Here is a 20,053-nt window from a genome sequence, read left to right on the forward strand (position 1 = left end):
TTGTACTTTAGAGCAACTCCTTAGCAATAATTTCAATTACAATAAACTCAATTTTGGTATGCGTTGTGGAAATATGCTTTTTGATGTGAAAAAAATCCTATTGTTTGTACCTGCACAAATTTCTATAGTCGTGTGGGATGGTTCCAGGATTGTGATGAGTGGTATCTGCTCACAAGTGTCGGGAGTCAAAGTTGAAAGAAAAAAATGATCCTTTATGTGCGTTTACGTTAAGCTTGACATGCACCTCTCATTATCCATGCTCACGAGGGTGGTCCAAGAGTAGTTTGGAGGTGGAATCTAATCAAACACCACCATTGATTCCTTGCACTTTATAATATTTTATGACAAACAACCTTGCACATCTGCAAAAATGTTGTCAGCTGGTGTTTAGTTTTAGTGTGCAGCCCATGGCTTAGAAAGCTAAAAGATCAAATTCAATCTGAAATACAAGTGCAAAAAAGCTGCAGGTGCACATGTTAAGTGAAGCAGTGAAGGTGTTTTGAGCTGGCCATTTGCCTGCTTGATCATCTTCCTTAGCTGCTGCCTTTGAACAAATTCTAATGTCTTCATTTTATCGTAGCGCTGAAGGAGGCTGGTATATTTGTTGAACTTGCTAAATGCAGCAAATATTTTCTTAATTGTTAAATTCTCAAAGTGGGTTTACTGGTGTTTAATCAGGTTTTCATAATGGAATATATTTAAGATCATTGTGCAGCATTCTTTTAACATCAGAAATTCACCAATTCCAAACAGACCCATTCAGCAGTGCTTGAGTAAGAACCTCTGGTTAAATTTTAACGAACAGAATACAGAAAAATGAATAGTACACTTTTAATTCCTTTTAAATTCAATTGAATAAAACAATGATAACTGCGCATGTAAATCAGTCTCAAAATTCTATTTGTCACTCTTTACAAAATGCAAGGCCATGCATCAAAGCTTAGACTGTACATCTATAGCAAATAAAATTCACAACATAATTGTCAGGGGAAATTTCAGCTCCTTTAAGAGAGCATGGTCATATATCCCTGGTATTCAATGGTATTAATGTTGTCAAATCTTTCAGTATCAATATTTTGGAGGTCACCATGAAATAATCATTCAGAAAGATGCATGTTTTATTGAAGATATATAGTGAACCATGACAGACCTAATATCAATTATGTAAACATCCAAAGTATGTTCCAGTCAGTATAATGTAAAGATTTAAAGAAATTTTCATAAGCTCCGATGCAACTCACAAGCCCAAGGCAACTTTCAGCTGTGGAGAGCAAGGTTAGATTGAATGTGCTTTGTATTGATGGGTTGCAGATTTGATTTTTTAAATTATAGGTGATGTGCATTCAATTAAACAAATCCATAGAATTCATTTCACTTGTCAATGCAGAAATTGATGTTACCATCTGCTGTCTAGAATTAGGGTCATTTTTTCTACCCTATGTTCTCTGTTTAATGATTTTATTCCTATCTATTCAAGAGCAAGCCAAAGAAATCCAGAGTTCCCTGGATTAAGAGAGATGAGAATGTAAGGCAAAAAATGTTATGTACAACTTGTCGAGTTTTAAATGCCAGCGAGAATCACGTGGATTATTCAAGGATGTGAGGGGAAGAGAAAATTAATATGAGGGGCAAAGAATGTGTATGAGAAGAGATTAACTGTCACCAGGAATGGAAATACAAAAATGTTCTATTGGTGTATAAAATGGGCGGCACAGTAGCGCAGCAATAGTGTTGCTGCCTTGCAGCGCCAGAGACCCAGGTTCGATCCCACCTACGGGTGCTGTCTGTACGGAGCTTGTACGTTCTTCCCGTGACCACATAGGTTTGCTCCGAGATCTTTGGTTTCCTCTCACACTCCTAAGACATATAGGTTTGTAGGTGATTGGCTTGATATAAATGTAAAATTGTCCCCGTGTGTGTTAATGTGCAGGGATCGTTGGTCAGTGGGGATTCGATGGACCTAAGGGCCTGTTTCTGTGCTGTATCTCTAAACTAAACTAAATAAAGGTGATGCATGGAGGCTTGGGCCCCGGAGGACAGAGATTGGAACTTGCACGTGAGAAGAGAATTCACCAGAGAGGAAAATAGGAAGTCCTAGTAATTGAGGAGACAGTCACAACACCAGACATTACATTAATGGCAGGGAGGTACTAGAAAAGTTGGCTGAACTGAAAGTTGTACCTGATGTGATACCTCTTACAATTTTGAGGGAAGTGTGGGAGGAAATGGCAGGGACACCGAGCATCATCTTTATGTTTGATTGAAATAGAGGACTGGGAAATAGCCAATGTTACTACTTTGTGTTTTTTTTTTTAAGTACTGAAGTACAACAGCACCAGCTGGTGGTGGAAAATCTTTAAAAAAGATTGATCTGGGACAGGATTAATAGTCACCTGGAGGAAAATGAATAAAGCAATTCGGGCAGAGGGCAAATTAATGTGACGGATAACGAGGGGAATGAGCTGATGTGGTGCTCAAGGACTTCCAGAGGGTCTTGACAAAGTCACATCATCGCATGGTGTAAAAGGAATATTGAAAACATGCTCATGAAATCAACTAAACTATAGACAGTCTGGGTAAATGTGGATAGGAAGGTGAACAGATGATCCCACACGATCACAGAGATAGAAGGCAGGTTGGCTGAACTCGTCTGTTAATGAACACATTACATATAATATTCAACTTTACGATCATGGGCAGATTCAAAAGACGGTTTCTGCTCCCACATTCTGCTGTCACTTTCAATAATGCTACTATTGGAGTCTGGCCTCTGGTAACTCCATTTGCTCCTGAGAATGAGAAGTTTGCACTGATGCTGATTCCCTACCATTTCACCTCTCTCAACAACAATGAGCTGCTGATAATGCTTTATTAGTCTGTGTTGCAGCCGTGAAGCGCAGTGCACTTGTTTCTGATCTCATCAATTAATAAGAACTGCCCAGTCAGCAATCTCATCCTTCTGGCCTGGCTCCAATTTCTCTTTTCATTGATCATTACTGTTTCTTAATCCTACCACCAATTCTGTTCCATAATTGCCCCACATCTGGTCGTGTCCCTGCAAAGGCAATTCTTATCAATTATCTTCTTGGAAAGACTTCAAAACATGAACCTTCAAGTAATGCCTCGCACAGAATTAGAAAATCAATTTGTTAAAAGTTCACAGCCATGATCTAATGACTTGATGCTTCCAATCTGGCAAGCATTTACTGTATGTATTATTGAATCAATAAATAACTTATTAAATATGATTTACAATGAATCACAACCTCAGATTATTAACGGTAATGTTCTCAGGCTGCTTGGAATGCGTATGTTACCCCATATCCACAGGCAAAGCAGAGGAGGGCTAACACCAATGACCACAATGAGCAAGTTTTAATGATTCAGCACCATGTACTGAGGCAGAACTGAATCGAGATTTGAATCCAGGTTTCAAAAGTAAGGGAAACTGGTGTTGGGGGAAAAACCTAAAATAACAATTGTGACCGAATCATTCACCAGCCATTTGAGCTGGAAAGTGTTAAAATTGAATAAGTACATCAATTTCAATTTTGTTGCCCTATTTTGAGAAGATATTCTGACGAGAACTCAGTAGTATGCCTGTACAAAGCCTAAAGATGCACAAATTAAATACACATCAAGAAAAAAGATTGACAATTATAAATGAAACGGTAATTAAAAGATCTGAGGTTGCTTGCATACGACTTGGTTTCAATTCTTAGCTGGGGACTTGAAACACAGCAGTGAACTTCAGCGATTTACTATCTCTAGTCAGACTGGTGGAAGCTGCTCTGCAATGAAGTTGCTCACTGCTGCCATTTCCTATGCAATGGAACAAGAAAGGTTCATTAATACTTTGAGTCATTCTAAAGTCACGAAAGAAACACTAATTTTGTTCCAAATTAGTTCTGCTGAAGTAAAAATTCCCCACATCCGCAGACACTGCAAGTTATTATTGCTCAGATATTACATTGTCACTTTAAAAGCCAAAATCCACCCCACTCTTTTGGGGAGCAGAAAATGCTCTAATACCTCATTCTTTGGAAATTTAAGCACATTTCTTTTGTGTGACATTATTCAATGTTACCATGCCAAATTTGCAGACTTGTACTAATAGGTAATTTGGGAGTCATAAAACAATTTGGTGCCTCCAATTACACAGAAACATAGAAAACAGGTGGAGGCCATTCAGCCCTTTGAGCCAGCACCGCCATTCATTGTGATAATGGCTGATCGTCCCCAATCAATACCCCGTGCCTGCCTTCTCCCCATATCCCTTGATTCTACTAGCCCCTAGAGCTCTATCTAACACTCTCTTAAATCCATCCAGTGATTTGGCATCCACTGCCCTCTGTGGCAGAGAATTCCACAAATTCACAACTCTCTGGGTGAAAAAGTTTTTTCTCACCTCAGTTTTAAATGGCCTCCCCTTTATTCTAAGACGGTGGCCCCTGGTTCTGGGCTCGCCCAACATTGGGAACTTTTTTCTTGCATCTAACTTGTCCAGTCCTTTTATAATTTTATATGTTTCTATAAGATCCCCTCTCATCCTTCTAAACTCCAGTGAATACAAGACTAGTCTTTTCAATCTTTCCTCATATGTCGGTCCCGCCATCTCAGGGATCAATCTCGTGAACCTACGCTAATATTATTTACAAAAAAAATGGTTGGCAGGTTTCTGGCTGAGTTGCTACTTCAAGAAGAGCCATTTTTCATGGCACAAAATGCTGGAGTAATGCAACGGGCCAGGGAACATCTCTAGAGGACATGGATCGGCAACATTTTGGGTCATCTATCCATGTCCTCCAGAGATGTTGGTAGTCCCATTGAGTTACTCCAGTACTTTGTGCCTTTTTTTGTAAACTAGCATCTGCACCTCCTTGTGGCTAACGTGGAAAGGACTTTTACATGGCCCCAGTATAATCAATTACATTAATTGCCTGGAAAAATTTATGAATACACCAAAGAAATTGCAGCAATATTCACCTCTTTACAAGTGCAATGCTGTGTTAAGTATGTTATGAACTTAACGTTTGCTGGATTGATGATTGTCTTTAACTTATGCGAAGTCATAACACCAAATCTTAAAGCTATCACAGGATCCATCTCACCATGGCACTGCAGGATGCTGATATCCTTGTTGACATTGCGACCTGCTGCCTACAAATACAAAAAGATTCAGATATCCAACTGCAATAGATTTGACAGAGCCTCTCTTTAAATAAAGGTAAAATTATCTTCTTTATAACCAATCAATTTGTATACCTTAATTTATTCCAGGAACTCCAATATCTCTACATCTTTGGAATGTGGGAGGAAACCAGAGCACCTGGATAAAACCCATGCTGTCACAGGGAGAATGTACAACCCCTGTACAGACAGTACCCATGGTCAGGATCGAACCCGGGCCTCTGGTGCTGTAAGGCAGCAACACTACCGCTGTGCCATTGTTACCCGAATTTTACATTTAATACAAAATAATTTTGAACTCCAGCAAAACAACAAGTACTTTGATAAAAAATCATGGTGAGGGATGGGAGGAGGCTTTCTGAGCATTTGTTTGCATATGGAGTCAATAAGGTTGTGCCACTGTAGGCACAAAGACAGGCTAATAAAATGTGTTGGCTTTCAATGCAAAGGAGCTTGGACTCTACTTCCCACTTTGCATTGTAAACAAATTTGGCCTCACCCATCAACTTTCCACATCTAGAAAGCACCTGGCAGGAGTGGAAAGCACCAGGCAGGAGTGGAATGGAACATTTTTCCCTTGCCTGAATGAAGGCAGGTCCAAAACACAGAAAAAACTTACTGGGAAAGTGTTTCTCACTTGATGTGCTCTCCACCTAACAGACTGAACTCCCCATGCTACCAAGGGTGCACCATGGCAGCAACCACAAATACAGTAATGTCCACATTTCTTTAAGAGCACCCTCCCAGGCCAACAAATAGGACTGTTATACAGGATTACTGCAAGAGAATATCCATTTATACACAAAGAATAGCCACATGGAAAAAAACCCACAAATGTATACAATAGGAAAAGAAACTACAATGGAGAGCATCAGCTTTAAATTCATCCTCTCTAAAGTAGTTTATTCCTAAATCCCCCTTCCTTCTTGGAGGTGCCTGTTGCCACATTTTGTTAAACAGTCTCAAGTCTAGTGTATTTCCCAAGACACTGCTCTTTCTGCAGGAGTCTTCTCGGTGTGATACCGTGCCACCAAATCCAATCATCTTACTGTCAAAACGTTCTCACTTCCAGCATATCAGCACATAATAATAAATATCCGTTTACTAATCTCCCAGGCAATTTCTAACAACACTACCACATTATAAATCCATAAAGGAAGATCATCTGAAGAGCATTATTATTTTCCCAGACATATCTTACTGCTGCTCCATGCCGTAATACAATATTTAAAATGTTGAGGTACCTGTGGGAATGATTTGTGAAGAGGGAGCCAGCAACTCAGAGCCACAACGCCACCTAACTTGTGATGGCATGTCAAAGCAGTGTAGAGGGACAGGGCACCCCCCTGCAATGCAATAGGAAGAGTTTTATTTTATTTTTTTACCAATATTTAGAAAAGATTCAGATTCTTTTAAAAAAAAAAGTAATTCTGAAGATTTACTTGTGAAAATCCTCCTAGAATGATCCTGTGTGAAGGAATTCCATTTTTGATCTCATGTTCAATAATTGCTTTAACTTGGGGAAAAAAATAGCACAGTTATATATTATATTAAACAAACCATATTTCCTTTGTTCCTCTATGGCACAAACAGACAACTGGGTACAACTAAATTCACATCTATTACAGCAGATACAGTTTTATATCTCCCATTTTTCATTTGCAAGAACTAAATATTGCTATTACATTCTCTGCCATTCTCTGAGTTGCTGGTTTCCTCTTCCTCTGCCATATTTATATACTGTCATTTGGAGTTCCCAGTGTGATCATTTTTGTGAATATGATATCCACTGTTTGAGACCCAAACCCACTTTCCTGATTCTTCCCTTTCCTTTCAGGTTGGTGTGCTTGCTAGCTTTCTTGATGTTTTACCCCTCCTCCATCCAAATCCATTAACGAGCCTCCGCTTTCTATCTTGCCACCACCTTTGATACTAAAAATGTAACCTGATGCCCTTTTCCAGTTTTGCATTCCATGACTTTACAATAGTGACACCAATTACTGCACTGTCAGTGACATTCATGCTCAGTGCGAAAAAATGGATGCTAACCAGTCAAATCGCCTTCCTGTTTACACACTTTCCAGCCTTCCTCCTTCTGGATTTCTCTCCCTGCTCATCTGTTCAGAAACTAGACCTTTGCCTTTTTGAACGTAAACCCCCAACTTCTCCAATCAATTCTTTTTAATACAGTACTTGATCTATCATTTCTCCCAGTTTTTATTGGATTTTTATTTGTATCATTGTAAAGTCATGAGAAATGTCTTTGTTAAAAGATGCAGCTGCACATTTCAAGTGAGAAGCCCATTATTCGTTCAGCCCCAACCAAAAGCGTTGAATGAATGAAAAGCAACAAAGGAGGCTTACTGCAGTCAGCAGCTTTCTTTATACCAGCTTCATCTTCTGTATCATCTGGAATTAATCCTGTCAAGTCAAACCTTTTAAACAAAAGACAATGGGATTTTCTCTGCAGTCAATGCACGGTTGAGTAAAATAAAATAAATTAATGGTTTACCTACATTTTCCAAAGCAAGAAGATTTTACATTAAGAATAGTTCAACTCCCACCAATGCTGTTCTGTGACCACAAGTTTGATTGATGAGATAATATTGATTGCAATGCTTTTTATACATAAACTTATTTTTGCTCTCTCTCTCTCTCTCTCTCTCTCTCTCTCTCTCTCTCTCTCTCTCTCTCTCTCTCTCTCTCTCTCTCTCTCTCTCTCTCTCTCTCTCTCTCTCTCTCTCTCTCTCTCTCTCTCTCTCTCTCTCTCTCTCTCTCTCTCTCTCTCTCTCTCACACACACACACACACAGCTTTGTATTTTCAATATGTTTGCATTGCAAATCTTCAACAATTGCAGAACCAATGATTATGTTTTGTAAAATGTTTTGAGTTATTAATCAAGTATCCACGGGATACTTTTCTGTAACTGCTGAACCAGCACAGAGAAAGGCCACATATGATTTGGCAAAAAGCAATAAGCTGAGGGTTTAAAAGCCGACAGTTGAATCGATGTTAATAACTTTGAACAAGTTCAGCAGTATGCTTGAAAGGAAGAAATGCGAACAGTTACTATGCTTTAAAGAAGTGTCATTTCAGTAAAATAAGCCATAACTGCATGTAGCAGGCGGAAAAAATCTATGAATAGACTGAATATTAGAAGAGAAAACATAAAAAAGCCAGTCTGTAGAACCGTGTACTTCCTTAGAGCAAAAAACTAAATGCCAAAAGAAATTAACAGACAGAGAAGATTAAAATGATGAGAGCCAACAAAAAGAGATTGGGAAAAATAAAGTACAAAACCTGGATAGGTGAGGTTTCAGGTCAGAACCCTTCTTCAGACTCCAGTCAACAGCCTGGAAAGGGTCCCACCCTGAAATGTCACCTTCCTGGAAAAAGATCCTGACCCAAAGGTCACCTATCACGTCTGAAGAAGGGTTAGAGTTAGGACGAATGAAAAGAAACAATCAACAAAACCATGGCGGCACGGTAGCGGCACGGTAGCGCAGCGGTAGAGTTGCTGCTTTACAGCGAATGCAGCGCCGGAGACTCAGGTTCGATCCTGACTACGGGTGCTGCACTGTAAGGAGTTTGTACGTTCTCCCCGTGACCTGCGTGGGTTTTCTCCGAGATCTTCGGTTTCCTCCCACAGTCCAAAGACGTACAGGTATGTAGGTTAATTGGCTGGGTAAATGTAAAAATTGTCCCTAGTGGGTGTAGGATAGTGTTAATGTGCGGGGATCACTGGGCGGCACGGACTTGGAGGGCCGAAAAGGCCTGTTTCCGGCTGTATATATATGATATGATATGATATGATATGATATGACAATATTTTAGAATGGGAGGTGGAAGACGCCAGGAGCAATGTGTGCCAACTGGAATGAGGAAATGGTGGACAACTTGAATATCTGCTTTAGGTCATTATTTATAATGAAGGAACAGGAATGTGGTGCCTGGCATCCCTCCAAAACATTATCAGTGACGCAGGGATTAGAAATCACCAAAGTGAAAGTAAGCAAATTAACAATAAATGTAGATAATAATGGCAGTAAAGAAAACAATTCCTAAGGGCAGATGACTTCCATCCCAAGATGTACAGGAAGTTGGCACAGACACTGCAGGTGCCCCAACGGTAATCATAAAAAATCATGAACAGTACTTCAAGATGGGAAAGTTGCATGTCTCCACTACTTAGTCAAGTCAAGTCAAGTTTATTTGTCAAATACACATACACGATGTGCAGTGAAATGAAAGTGGCAATGCCTGCGGATTGTGCACAAAAAAGAATTACAGTTACAGCAGGAGACATAAGATGCCCGTGCAATTGAGAAATTATTGTCTATAGACAATAGACAATAGGTGCAGGAGGAGGCCCTTCGAGCCAGCACCGCCATTCAATGTGATCATGGCTGATCATTCTCAATCAGTAGCCCGTTCCTGCCTTCTCCCCATACCCCCTGATTCCTCTATCCTTAAGAGCTCTATCCAGCTCTCTCTTGAATGCATTCAGAGAATTGGCCTCCACTGCCTTCTGAGGCAGAGAATTCCACAGATTCGCAACTCTCTGACTGAAAAAGTTTTTCCTCATCTCCGTTCTAAATGGCCTACCCCTCATTCTTAATATAGAGAAGACAAAAATGCGAGAGGAGAAAGCTGGAGAATTAGAGATCAATCTGCTGGTTGGGAAATTACTAACAGCTATAGTTAAGGATAAAGATTCTTGTTTAACAGAATTGTGAACAGGTATTCTTCTGGTGGCTGATGGTGTCCAGCAAGAGAGCGCGCTAGCTTTTCAATTAGTCATTACATTTGAAACAGGCGATGGCTGCCACACATCTGAAGGACACATATCTGACAAAAAAAAACTTACCACGATGGTATTGATGCAAAATTTCTCAATTGCACGGGCATCTTTGGTCTGAAGAAAGAGAGAGAGAATTAAATCCCATTGAGAAATTAGATCTCAAATATAGTTCTGCTTGACTTCATAATAATAAATGTTTCAATGCAGATTGTGTCTCGTAAATGTTCAATTTCAATCAAAATATAAAGTGCTTTTGCATGTTCATATTTTGTTTAGGGCAACATTTCAAATTCTGGCAGAATTCTGGAGCTGGATTTTGGATGTAAAAACACACGAAATACTTTTTTTCCTAAAATGTATGCGACATTTCCCCACCTTCCACACCCCATCAAAATAATAATGTAGCAGAGTTTATAGAACTGTAATTAAGTTTCAAAATATGGAGTGAGCTCTTTGCTCAATGCTGGAGCAAATGCAATATAAGGGAATGGTCCAACGTTTAATCACATTTGTCAACATCTGATTTTTTAAAAAGCATATGTTAAAACATCGATCGCCATTTGAACTTACGCATGAGGGCAGATATATTTCACGTATGGAAGTCGGATGGAAGCCATTGTTTCAGCCCACGCATGTCTGAGAACAAATTTCAGAGTGATGAGATCCATAATCTAATAGTTGCAAAGATTTTAATCATTGTGTGGATGGAATGAGATACCCCAGTTAAAACAGAAACAAGAAACTGCAGATGCTGGAATCTTGAATAAAACACAATGTGTTGGAGGAACTCAGCAGCTCAGCAAGCATCTGTGGAGGGGATGAACGGACAATGTTTCTGGTTGTGATCCAGTGTATTGATCAGTCTTTACTCCTTGGCATTAGCAATTTCAGCTGATTTAGAAAATACCCATAGCACTCATTGAATCATAGAGTTATACAGCATGGAAACAGGCTACCTGAGCTAATCCCTTTTACCTGCATTTGACCCATATCCCTCTCAACCTACTTCATCCATATTCCTGTCTGAATGTCTTTTAAACATTGTAATTGCACCAGCCTCTACATCTTCCTCTGGCAGCTTGCTCCATAAATCCACCCAGTCCTCTGTAAAGAAATTGCCCATCGGGTTCCCTTTGAAGTTTTCCCCTCTTATCTTCTGATCTCCAAGTTCTGTACCTCCATCACTTGCACTTTCAAGTCTAGATGTTAGTCATGTATAACAAATTGCCTAATTTTACCTTCTCTACAGGAATCCATCTTCCTTCGGCTTAGTGTTTTTCAATGACAGCAACAATGCTTTTATATTATGATGCAGTTATTCTTCTCACAAATTAAGAATTAGTACATCAGGCAAATGTAATGTAGATGCGACAAAGGAGTTGATTACATGCTTGGTGCAGCTCCCCCATTATTTTGCCCATGTACCTGAATATTTACGTGCAATCTGTATTAGCGAGTGTCATCCATTCACCACATACCAACAAGATTCTGATTCCTGTCTAAAACCTACCTCAAAAAGTGAATCGATCATAACCGCACTATGTTTCCTCTTCCTAACCAAAAATCATTAAAGTCAAAGACAGATGAAATATTCCAGCTGGAATGAAGTTACTGAAGACCAAGAATTGAATCTGGACCTTAATGTTTGCATGGCCCAATTTACTGCTGGATAATAATGTTGGGTCAAAGAAATAGTGCACAAGATTGTAAATGGTTATGCAATAAATTACTGTACGTTGCAATAATCTAGTATCGCAGGAAATAAAATTGGAAAAGCATCATTCCATTCAAGTGCTTTCTGCCCATGGTAATATTTATTCACATTGCTTCAATAGAGGATAGAACCTTTATATTTTATTGTTTCATATTTCAGATACAGCGCGGAAACAGGCCTTTTCGGCCCACCAAGTCCGCGCCGCCCAGCGATCCCCGCACATCAACACTATCCTACACACACTAGGGACAATTTTTACATTTACCCAGTCAAATTAGCCTACATACCTGTACGTCTTTGGAGTGTGGGAGGAAACCGAAGTTCTCGGAGAAAACCCACGCAGGTCACAGGGAGAACGTACAAACTCCTTACAGTACAGCACCCGTAGTCAGGATCGAACCTGAGTCTCCGGCGCTGCATTCGCTGTAAAGCAGCAACTCTACCGTTGCGCCACCGTGCCGCCCCCGTGGATCAATGGAAATAAATATGAATAATACAGAGACAATAATTTATGTGAATAGATGTATACAACGGTTGGATAAAGAAAGTATGAGAATGATTACAAAACCTCAGAATGCAAGGAACAAATGTTTTTCTTCATAAGACAGCAACATTCAGCAAATATGTATTTAATATTTTAATTTATTGCAATTAGAATCTTCACCAAAAACAAACTCACCCACTGTCTCCAAGTCCGTGCAGGAAGATAACCTGTAAAATTCAAGCCGATACTGAATTTAATTGAGCCAAACAAAATCCAATATTTGCTTAAAATTGCTATAATGTTGGAAATTTCATCAAGGGATTCCAACAAACTATTTAAAAAAGTGTCCCAAAAAATAGATTCCAGCCAATGTCACCACAGTACAAATATCTGGCGGAGCTGGAGAATATGGTCCTTACCACGGCAGTTTCCCGTTGCGTCCCAGACACTGTTGCAGCCTCGTCAAGTAGCGGCAATGACATGTTGTTACCACACATACATCAGCTATGATACCTGCAGAGACGGAAGCAGGATTAAGCAAACACCACCTTAGTTATGGTTCCCAGCTAGCATTTAGAATCCCAAGAATATTATTTTGAGAGAAAACACTCACACAAATCACGTAGCGTGTACAAGTTTCAGGTAAATGCTATGTTATCCACTGAGGGAGTTATTCTTCACATGGCATCATATTCAGTGCAGACATCGTGGGCCAGAAGGCCTGCTCCTGCTTTGTACTGTTCTGTGTTCTATGAATTATTGTTATGTATATACAGTGTATATACAATGCCCTCCATAATGTTTGGGACAAAGACCCATCATTTATTTATTTGCCTCTGTACGCCACAATTTTGAGATTTGTAATTTAAAAAAATCACATGTGGTTAAAGTGCACATTGGACCCAATTTAATTTAGTCTCCTCTTGGAGTTTGGCCAATTTATTTTTTAGTGTGCCATTTGCACATTCCACTATACCTGCAGCTTGTGGATGTTGTACGCAGTGGAACTGCTGGCAGATATTTAACTGTTCGCACATTTCCTCATTAACTTTGGCTGTAAAATAGGGTCCATTGTCCAAAGTGCTCATTGTACACAGTAGTCCAAACCTCGGCACTATTTCTTTCAACATACAGTGGGTGTAATTCGAATTTAACTCCGTTTGATTCTGCATTACCCTTTCCAGTTCTTTTCCTACCTCTTCATTCTGTCTCCAAGTCATTACATCAGATAACCATCCTGAAAATTGCATCCTCTATCCCAAGCATTTCGTAGTTTTATTCCTTCTCCCATCAATCCTCCTACTGTCTGTATCTTATTTTGTAGCGTCTCTACATTGAAGGAATTTAACGTTCCTATTCCAGTTCCAACACCTCCATTGTAATTTCAGCAACGTTACATTCACTCTGCTTCCTGGATTCATATTCTATCCTGACGGTCAAATTTAACACATTCGGGGATCTAACCATTGGGGTACAAGTTGTATACTTTCGCCTTAAATGTCCTACATTGGATTATTCCTGGGTAGTCTCTCGTACTGACCAAATTATTACTAGGGGGTGCCTTCCTTCTATCTGGGTAGCATTGGTACACGCCAACCAATCATCTTTCTTCAGAATGTAAGTGCTGCTACTTGCCCCCCCAGCCGTTCCAGCCCTTTCTGCTCCATTCCCATAACGCAGTTTGATTACTCAACCATGCGGTTCCATCTCCTCTTTCACAAGTCATACTTACATTCCATTTAGTGGTCAAATTGACCTTCCCTTGGTTATGTGTAATAACCATTGGTTGTCCTTTTGCTGCATACCCTCTGCACCCCTCAGGGCATTGTACTTCATACTTCTCTACTGCACATGCTGTGTTGGCTGGACATGTAAAGCTCTCCTGTGTTCTACTGCAAGAGTCCCTTTTCCAGTCTATTCTTCCCCTCATCTCTTCTCGTAGGGACGACTGATGTAACCCTCAAGTTCGTCTAGACCGACCCTGATATGGCTGCTGCTTCTTACATGGAAAACTAAATTCATCTGTCAGGCATTGGAAATTAAACTGGCACAAAGCATGTCCGCAGGGTACAACCCAATAGGCTTGGTCTCTCAATTGTTTAGCTCTGGTCTTATTAAACCATCCTGAGCAGGGTCCTATTCTTTCTGCCTTCCAGGGTATTAGTATTGTGCCATTGCCTCCTCTGCATATCATCTGATCGTCTTTACATAAATGTCATGAAGTAAATACAGATTAACCACAATCCCGTATAGATCTTGAGTGCACTTCCCCTAATAGAGGGAGTAACAATAGCAAAATAGCAACATCAATAGCAAAATCAATCCATCAGCTAAACACATCAACAATAACTAAGCAATACTTATAACTATGTACACGTGGCAATTCAATTTGTAAACCCCAATGTATTTTGGGGTGATACCATGTAGCATTTATTACATCCAACATTCCCCTCTTACCAGCATAGGTAAGAGAGTGCACATAATGCAACAAAACAGGTAAAAGCGCGTTAGGGACACAAACTTTGCCAGAGGCAGTAACCTAAAGCGAGTCAGATTCGCGAGGGGAACACCCATCCTGGCTCCACTAGTGTCTCTCAGCCTCGGGGGCATCCCCCTGAAGCTGGCAGAATTCCGAAACACTGGGCATAGCGGTAGTTGCAGAAAACTGCTGTTGTTCACCTGAAGAAACTAAAATGGTAGGGGTCAGGGCCTCTGTGCGTGCCAATGTGTCAGCCAATGCATTCCCGAAAGAAATGGGATCCTTGACAGATGTATGCGAATTTCATTTAATGACAGCCAAGGTTTTCAGGAGTGTTAAAACCCGCTAGTAGATTTCGGACAAACAGGGCATTTTTAATAGGAGTGCCTGCTGCAGTCAAAAAGCCCCTGTGCTGCCACAGGTTACCAAAATCATGTGCAACCCCAAAAACATATCGTGAGTCGGTATAAATATTAGCACGTTGGTCAACGCAAAGGTGGCAGGCCTGCGTGAGGGCAAATAATTCAGCCTGCTGGGCAGCATGAGGTGTACTGAAAAAGGCAAGGGTAGGCAGTATCCTCAATCTCTAGCGCCGATTGTGCGGATTCTTGTTCGTGGCGCAACTTAACCCTTTCACCAACGGTTTTCTGGGACCTATCCATATTCCCTGATGCTGCCTCATAATTGGAGTGGGTAGTCCCGAATATCCTGGCGGGAGGGTAGAACTGGGACTGGCACCACCGCAGCCGGTGGAACTGCCTGTGGGGCTGTGGGGATCGGACACGTCCAGGGTTCCTCGTCACCCTCGGATTCCTGATTACCTAATAAAGCCGCTATAGACTCCAGTGGTTCGGATTCTGACTTTTGTTGTTGTTGTGCGGGATATATCCCTTTGGTACCGGTTTTAAATTCATCTCGAGCTCGGGTAGCACGGTCAAGTCTTAGATCATACACCTTACATTCCGCTTGCAAAATATCGCATGTTTTCGGTATTTCCAACCTATCACACACTGATATCCCTCTACTACTTGCATTTTCCTTCTACTACTTGCATTTTCCCTCCAACCGCTCCCTCGACTCCTGATGGCGCTTCTGCACCCCCTCTCTCCATTCTTTAATCCTCTTTGATAGTCTCTACATTCCATTTACCTCCCACCGGCCAGGCCTCGTTTCCCAATCTTTTCATTAACGAAGCAAATAAATAAATAAATAAATAACACATGTGTTGTACCAGGGGCACCGCCATCACTCTTATCCAAAGACTGTCCCATATGTCTGATTGCCAATTATCAAAAAATTATGTTACCAATAAATACTACCAATAAATATTACCAAACGATCAATTTCATCCAGACCAAGACAATGACAACAAGAGTGACCGCCCCTTACCTTCCAAATCCGGAACCTTATCCTTATCCTTGTCCTTTTCCTTGTCCTTTTCCTTATCGGTTCGTCTGTGAATCTCAGTTGAACACGAAATCAAGCCCAAACGAGGGACTCCAGTGTCTGAAAGACGTCAACATCCGGGGTCTCGAACAAAGGTCGAGAAGTGCACTCTGACCCCTTCGGACGTGTTTCAGTCACCGCTGCCTCTTAGTCGCTCGTGGTTGACAGTGCCAAAGAGATCCTGCCGACTACGCCAAATGTTGTAGTCTGTGGCCTATTAAAAAAAACAGGCAGACAACCGAATTCGTTTAACCTCTTTATTCTACTCACCCAGGTGGGAGTGAGTCTAGAAACCGAAGCGTTTAGAAACAAGTTGTATTTACACACATTTTATACCCTTAATACATGTGCCAGTACATTTCCATTGCTACCTTATATGGCAAGTTTTACAATGTCCTATAAATCTTTATGTCCCCTTTAGGACCCCCATGTCCTCCGTGTCCTGTGTGACCTACATGTCCTCGGTATTCCCAGGACCAAAGAGCAGTCCATATGGCCAAATGTTCCCCTTAACCATCAAAGGATGGTTAACCATCAAAGCCCTAAAGCCAGTTACCCATATCAAAGGATGGTTAACCATCAAAGCCTTAAAGCCAGTGGCCCATATCAAAGGATGCACTTAGCCATAAACCATGCTTCCATGCTGACAACAGGATGTCCTGGCAACATAATCGAGCTGGAGCTTTTACACCTTTTTTACACCCCTGCAATAAAACCCATATGGCCACATGCCAAATTTTAACCCCTTACAATTGCATGCAAAGGATATGCACCAAAATACTAAACATGACTACTTTCATTTGCATGACATTGCTGTGTCCCAATCATTATGGTGCCCTGAAATGGGGGGAGACTATATATAAACACTGCTGTAATTTCTACATGGTGAAACCAAAATGTATAAAAATGGCCTTTATTAAAATATGACAAAGTGAACTTTAACCACACGTGAGTTTTTTCTATAACAAATCTCAAATTGAGGAGTACAGAGGCAAATAAATAAATGATGGGTCTTTGTCCCAAACATTATGAAGGGCACTGTATAGGATCTCATGCCTCAGTGGACTCTTACTATTCAATCGGTCCTTCGGGTGCATAGGTGATTGGTTCACCATTACACAATTTCCTGGCAAAATAAACTGCCATCTATTTATACTAGGCAAAGGAGAAAAGGTTACGAACAAAGTCGCCCCCAAAAATGAGGTAAATTTTTTCATGCAATGGACATCACCTTTAGATCCATGTGTAGGAAAGAACTGCAGATGCTGGTTTAAATCAAACGTAGACACAAAATGCTGCAGTGTGACAGGCAGCATCTCTGGGGAGAAGGAATGGGTGATGTTTCGGGTCGAGACCCTTTTTTCAGACTCAATGGGTGACGTTTTGGGTCAAGACCCTTCTGCAGACCTTTAGATCCATTCTATTTTTTAAATTCTGCAATTATTATTTTATATGCAATCTTATTACAATGCTGTTAAAATTCTTCCCAGTTAGGGAACAGGGGAGCCCAATGGGAGATTCAAGAGAGTTTTCTACAATTGAGGTACCTAAATAAAGGGAATAAGAACTTATTTTCTTGAGCAGAGTTGCCATTAACTCGGATCCATCATTTTTTGTTTAGAAATTGTCCAAAGGATTAGAGGAGGAAAAATAAATTCTTTACAGAACATCAGACATCTAGAATCCAAAGCGTCAGAAGATAGAGGGAGTACAAAGTCATCTTCATGTTTAGAGAGCAACTGGGTGAGTACTGGGAAGCACAGACAGCTGGGATATGTGATTCGTCTAAGTAGCTCTTTTTTAGCCAGCATAACAGTCTTCTCCATATTTTGAATTTTTACGATTCTATGAAATCCAAGATATATTGGACTAGTCAAACAAGTAATATATTGGTTGACAAGCAAATGAAGAAAATGTAGCAGTTCTGTAAAGGCTACCTTTTATTAGTGTCCTCTAATCTAGAGTCAGCCCATGAAAGGTGCCAAATATTTAAGGTTTAGGGCCATAAATAGGAATCACTGATACCCAATGACCATGGACAATGGCACAAACGTATGCAGTGCTTGAACTGCTCTCTGATATAAACATTTTTAAATAGAATTCAAGGTTTATGGATGGTGTCAGATTACTGTATCTGATTGACATTAGTGGCGATTACGTACTTACTTTCAAATAACATCCCCTCGTTTTCCAGATAATTTGCAATCAGAGAAAATTAACCTGTTTATATTAACATAACATGTTCTACGGATCATACGGATAATGTAGCTTACACTAAAAAACCTAGCTCAGCATTAAACACAGAGTAGAGGTCATGGGCGAATTTGCAATAGTCCCAAGTAATACATCTGCCCATTGAAGTTAATGCTTAAATTACCCGCAACCTTCCTGAAATAAGCTTAGTATTCTACAAGCAAAAATATGACTTGCTTGTCTCGAATAATTTTCTTGATAAAATATCAAGCTCTTCAAATTAAGAGGGCTGAGTAGCAAAATAGTTTAAACTACATTGCACAGTGACATCTTCAAATAAAGTGTTTGTCAATTGCAAAATATAGTGGATGACATCAGCCACGTTTCACACATACATTAAAGGCTCAAATGCATAATTGAGCTATAACTGCAGTACTCCATGAGAATAAATCCCCACAACACAAAAAATGAAATCAAAACTTCAGTGAGAAAAATTATACGCATGGACATTGCAGTAATGTACAGTAATATACACTGAAGTTTCCAAATCAGCTTGTTTGCAGAGGGAAGGGTAGAATAGGAACAGAGGGGAGGGAAAATGAGAGAGACTGAAGCAGAAAGAAAGTGGATGGGCTCCAGGGAGAGAGAGATGGAGGCAGAGAAGCAGGTCAAGGGAGAGAGGGATGGAGGAGAAGCGGGCAATTTGTAGAGAGCGGATAGGAAGCATTTTGGGGGTTGCCAGGTTGGGGAGAGAGGAGGTTGCTGTGTTGGGGAGAAGCAGGGTTTCAGTGGGGATTGCCATGGGGGAGAGAGGTGGTTGCCAGGCTGGGGAGAAAGGGGGTGGGAGGAATGACAGGTTGAGGAGAGGTGGGGGTTGCCTGTTAGGGGAGGGGTTGCCAGGTTGGGGACGGGGGGGGGGGGGGGGGGGGGCTTTCAGAATGGGGACTGGAGTGCTAAGTTGCGGAGGGGGTGATGCCAGGTTGAGGAGAGGTGGTTGCCAGGTTTGGAAGGGGGGGGGCGGGGTAAGGTGGCTGGGTTGGGAAGAAGACGGCTGCCTCCGGGGAGAGGTGGATGCCAGTTTGGGGAGGGGAGGTTACCAAGCTGGAGAGGTGGGGTGGAAATGGAGAGTCGGGGAGCAGAGATGGGGCCGGGAGGTCTAGCTAGGCAGAGGGGGTCTGGAGGCCGAGGTTCCCCGTAACCCACTTGGTTTGCTTGCGACGGAGGAGATGCTGAGACACCGATTGACCTGCGGGAGAAGTTGCACCAAGGACGTCGCCACTCACCCATCCACAGCGAGAACATGCACCTCCTATCAGCGGCCCGTCCGACTGGACAACGCCGGCGGGGAGACATCCTTATCCCCGCAGCGTCGTCAGCCACGCCCGGGGCTCCGCCTCCTGGTCCCCGCTGTGCACCGGCCACTGGGAAAGTGATGTCCTGATGTCCCCCCATGTATTTCCAGGGCGCACTGGGGAAAAAATCAGCCAAAAATATCATTGCAAATCTAATGGCATCTATACAGAGTGGGTGGGCGACAGTGCGGCCGCTTCTTATCTGCCACAAGGCAATGAATGGGTGGGTTGCTTACAGTTGCGGGAAATAATATATTTTTTTCCCTTATGGTTTCCCCAATTCTTGTGAATAAAAGTAGACAAGTTTCTCAGTGAAAAATCCAGGTCTGGGTGGAAGTTGGGGGTTGTGGAGAACAGTAATGGAGACCAAGGAGCTGATTGTTGATGGAGGA

At 41.3% G+C, this 20,053-nt stretch overlaps 1 protein-coding gene across 2 annotated transcripts; it reads right to left on the reverse strand.

Moving 5' to 3' along the window:
• Positions 1-817: 817 nt before the first annotated feature.
• LOC144606926 (acyl-protein thioesterase 2-like) lies at positions 818-20,046 on the reverse strand. Of its 2 annotated transcripts, XM_078423426.1 has the most exons (11): positions 19,593-20,043; positions 16,060-16,330; positions 12,611-12,704; positions 12,387-12,418; positions 10,564-10,629; positions 10,060-10,107; positions 7,555-7,625; positions 6,633-6,706; positions 6,435-6,536; positions 4,987-5,160; positions 818-3,822 (listed from the first exon to the last, which is right to left on the reverse strand). In XM_078423426.1, the coding sequence occupies exons 3-11, from the start codon at positions 12,686-12,688 to the stop codon at positions 3,772-3,774; spliced, it is 696 nt and encodes a 231-aa protein (XP_078279552.1). In that variant the 5' UTR covers positions 12,689-12,704; positions 16,060-16,330; positions 19,593-20,043; the 3' UTR covers positions 818-3,771. The 2 variants fall into 2 exon arrangements, with proteins under 2 accessions (XP_078279552.1, XP_078279554.1); XM_078423428.1 differs by lacking the exon at positions 16,060-16,330 and having other exon boundaries at positions 19,593-20,046.
• Positions 20,047-20,053: the final 7 nt, after the last annotated feature.

The sequence above is a fragment of the Rhinoraja longicauda genome, chromosome 27, assembly GCF_053455715.1.
Source record: "Rhinoraja longicauda isolate Sanriku21f chromosome 27, sRhiLon1.1, whole genome shotgun sequence".
In the NCBI taxonomy this organism is placed as follows: Eukaryota; Metazoa; Chordata; class Chondrichthyes; order Rajiformes; family Arhynchobatidae; genus Rhinoraja; species Rhinoraja longicauda.

Excerpts from the sequence above, each read along its gene's own strand:
- LOC144606926 (XM_078423428.1), bottom strand. The coding sequence starts at position 12,688 with ATGTGTGGTAACAACATGTCATTGCCGCTACTTGACGAGGCTGCAACA. Across the intron at positions 10,108-10,563 it reads AAATATATCTGCCCTCATGC|ACCAAAGATGCCCGTGCAAT; the intron begins GTAAGTTCAAAT and ends CTCTTTCTTCAG. Across the intron at positions 3,823-4,986 it reads AGCATTGCACTTGTAAAGAG|GAAATGGCAGCAGTGAGCAA; the intron begins GTGAATATTGCT and ends TCCATTGCATAG.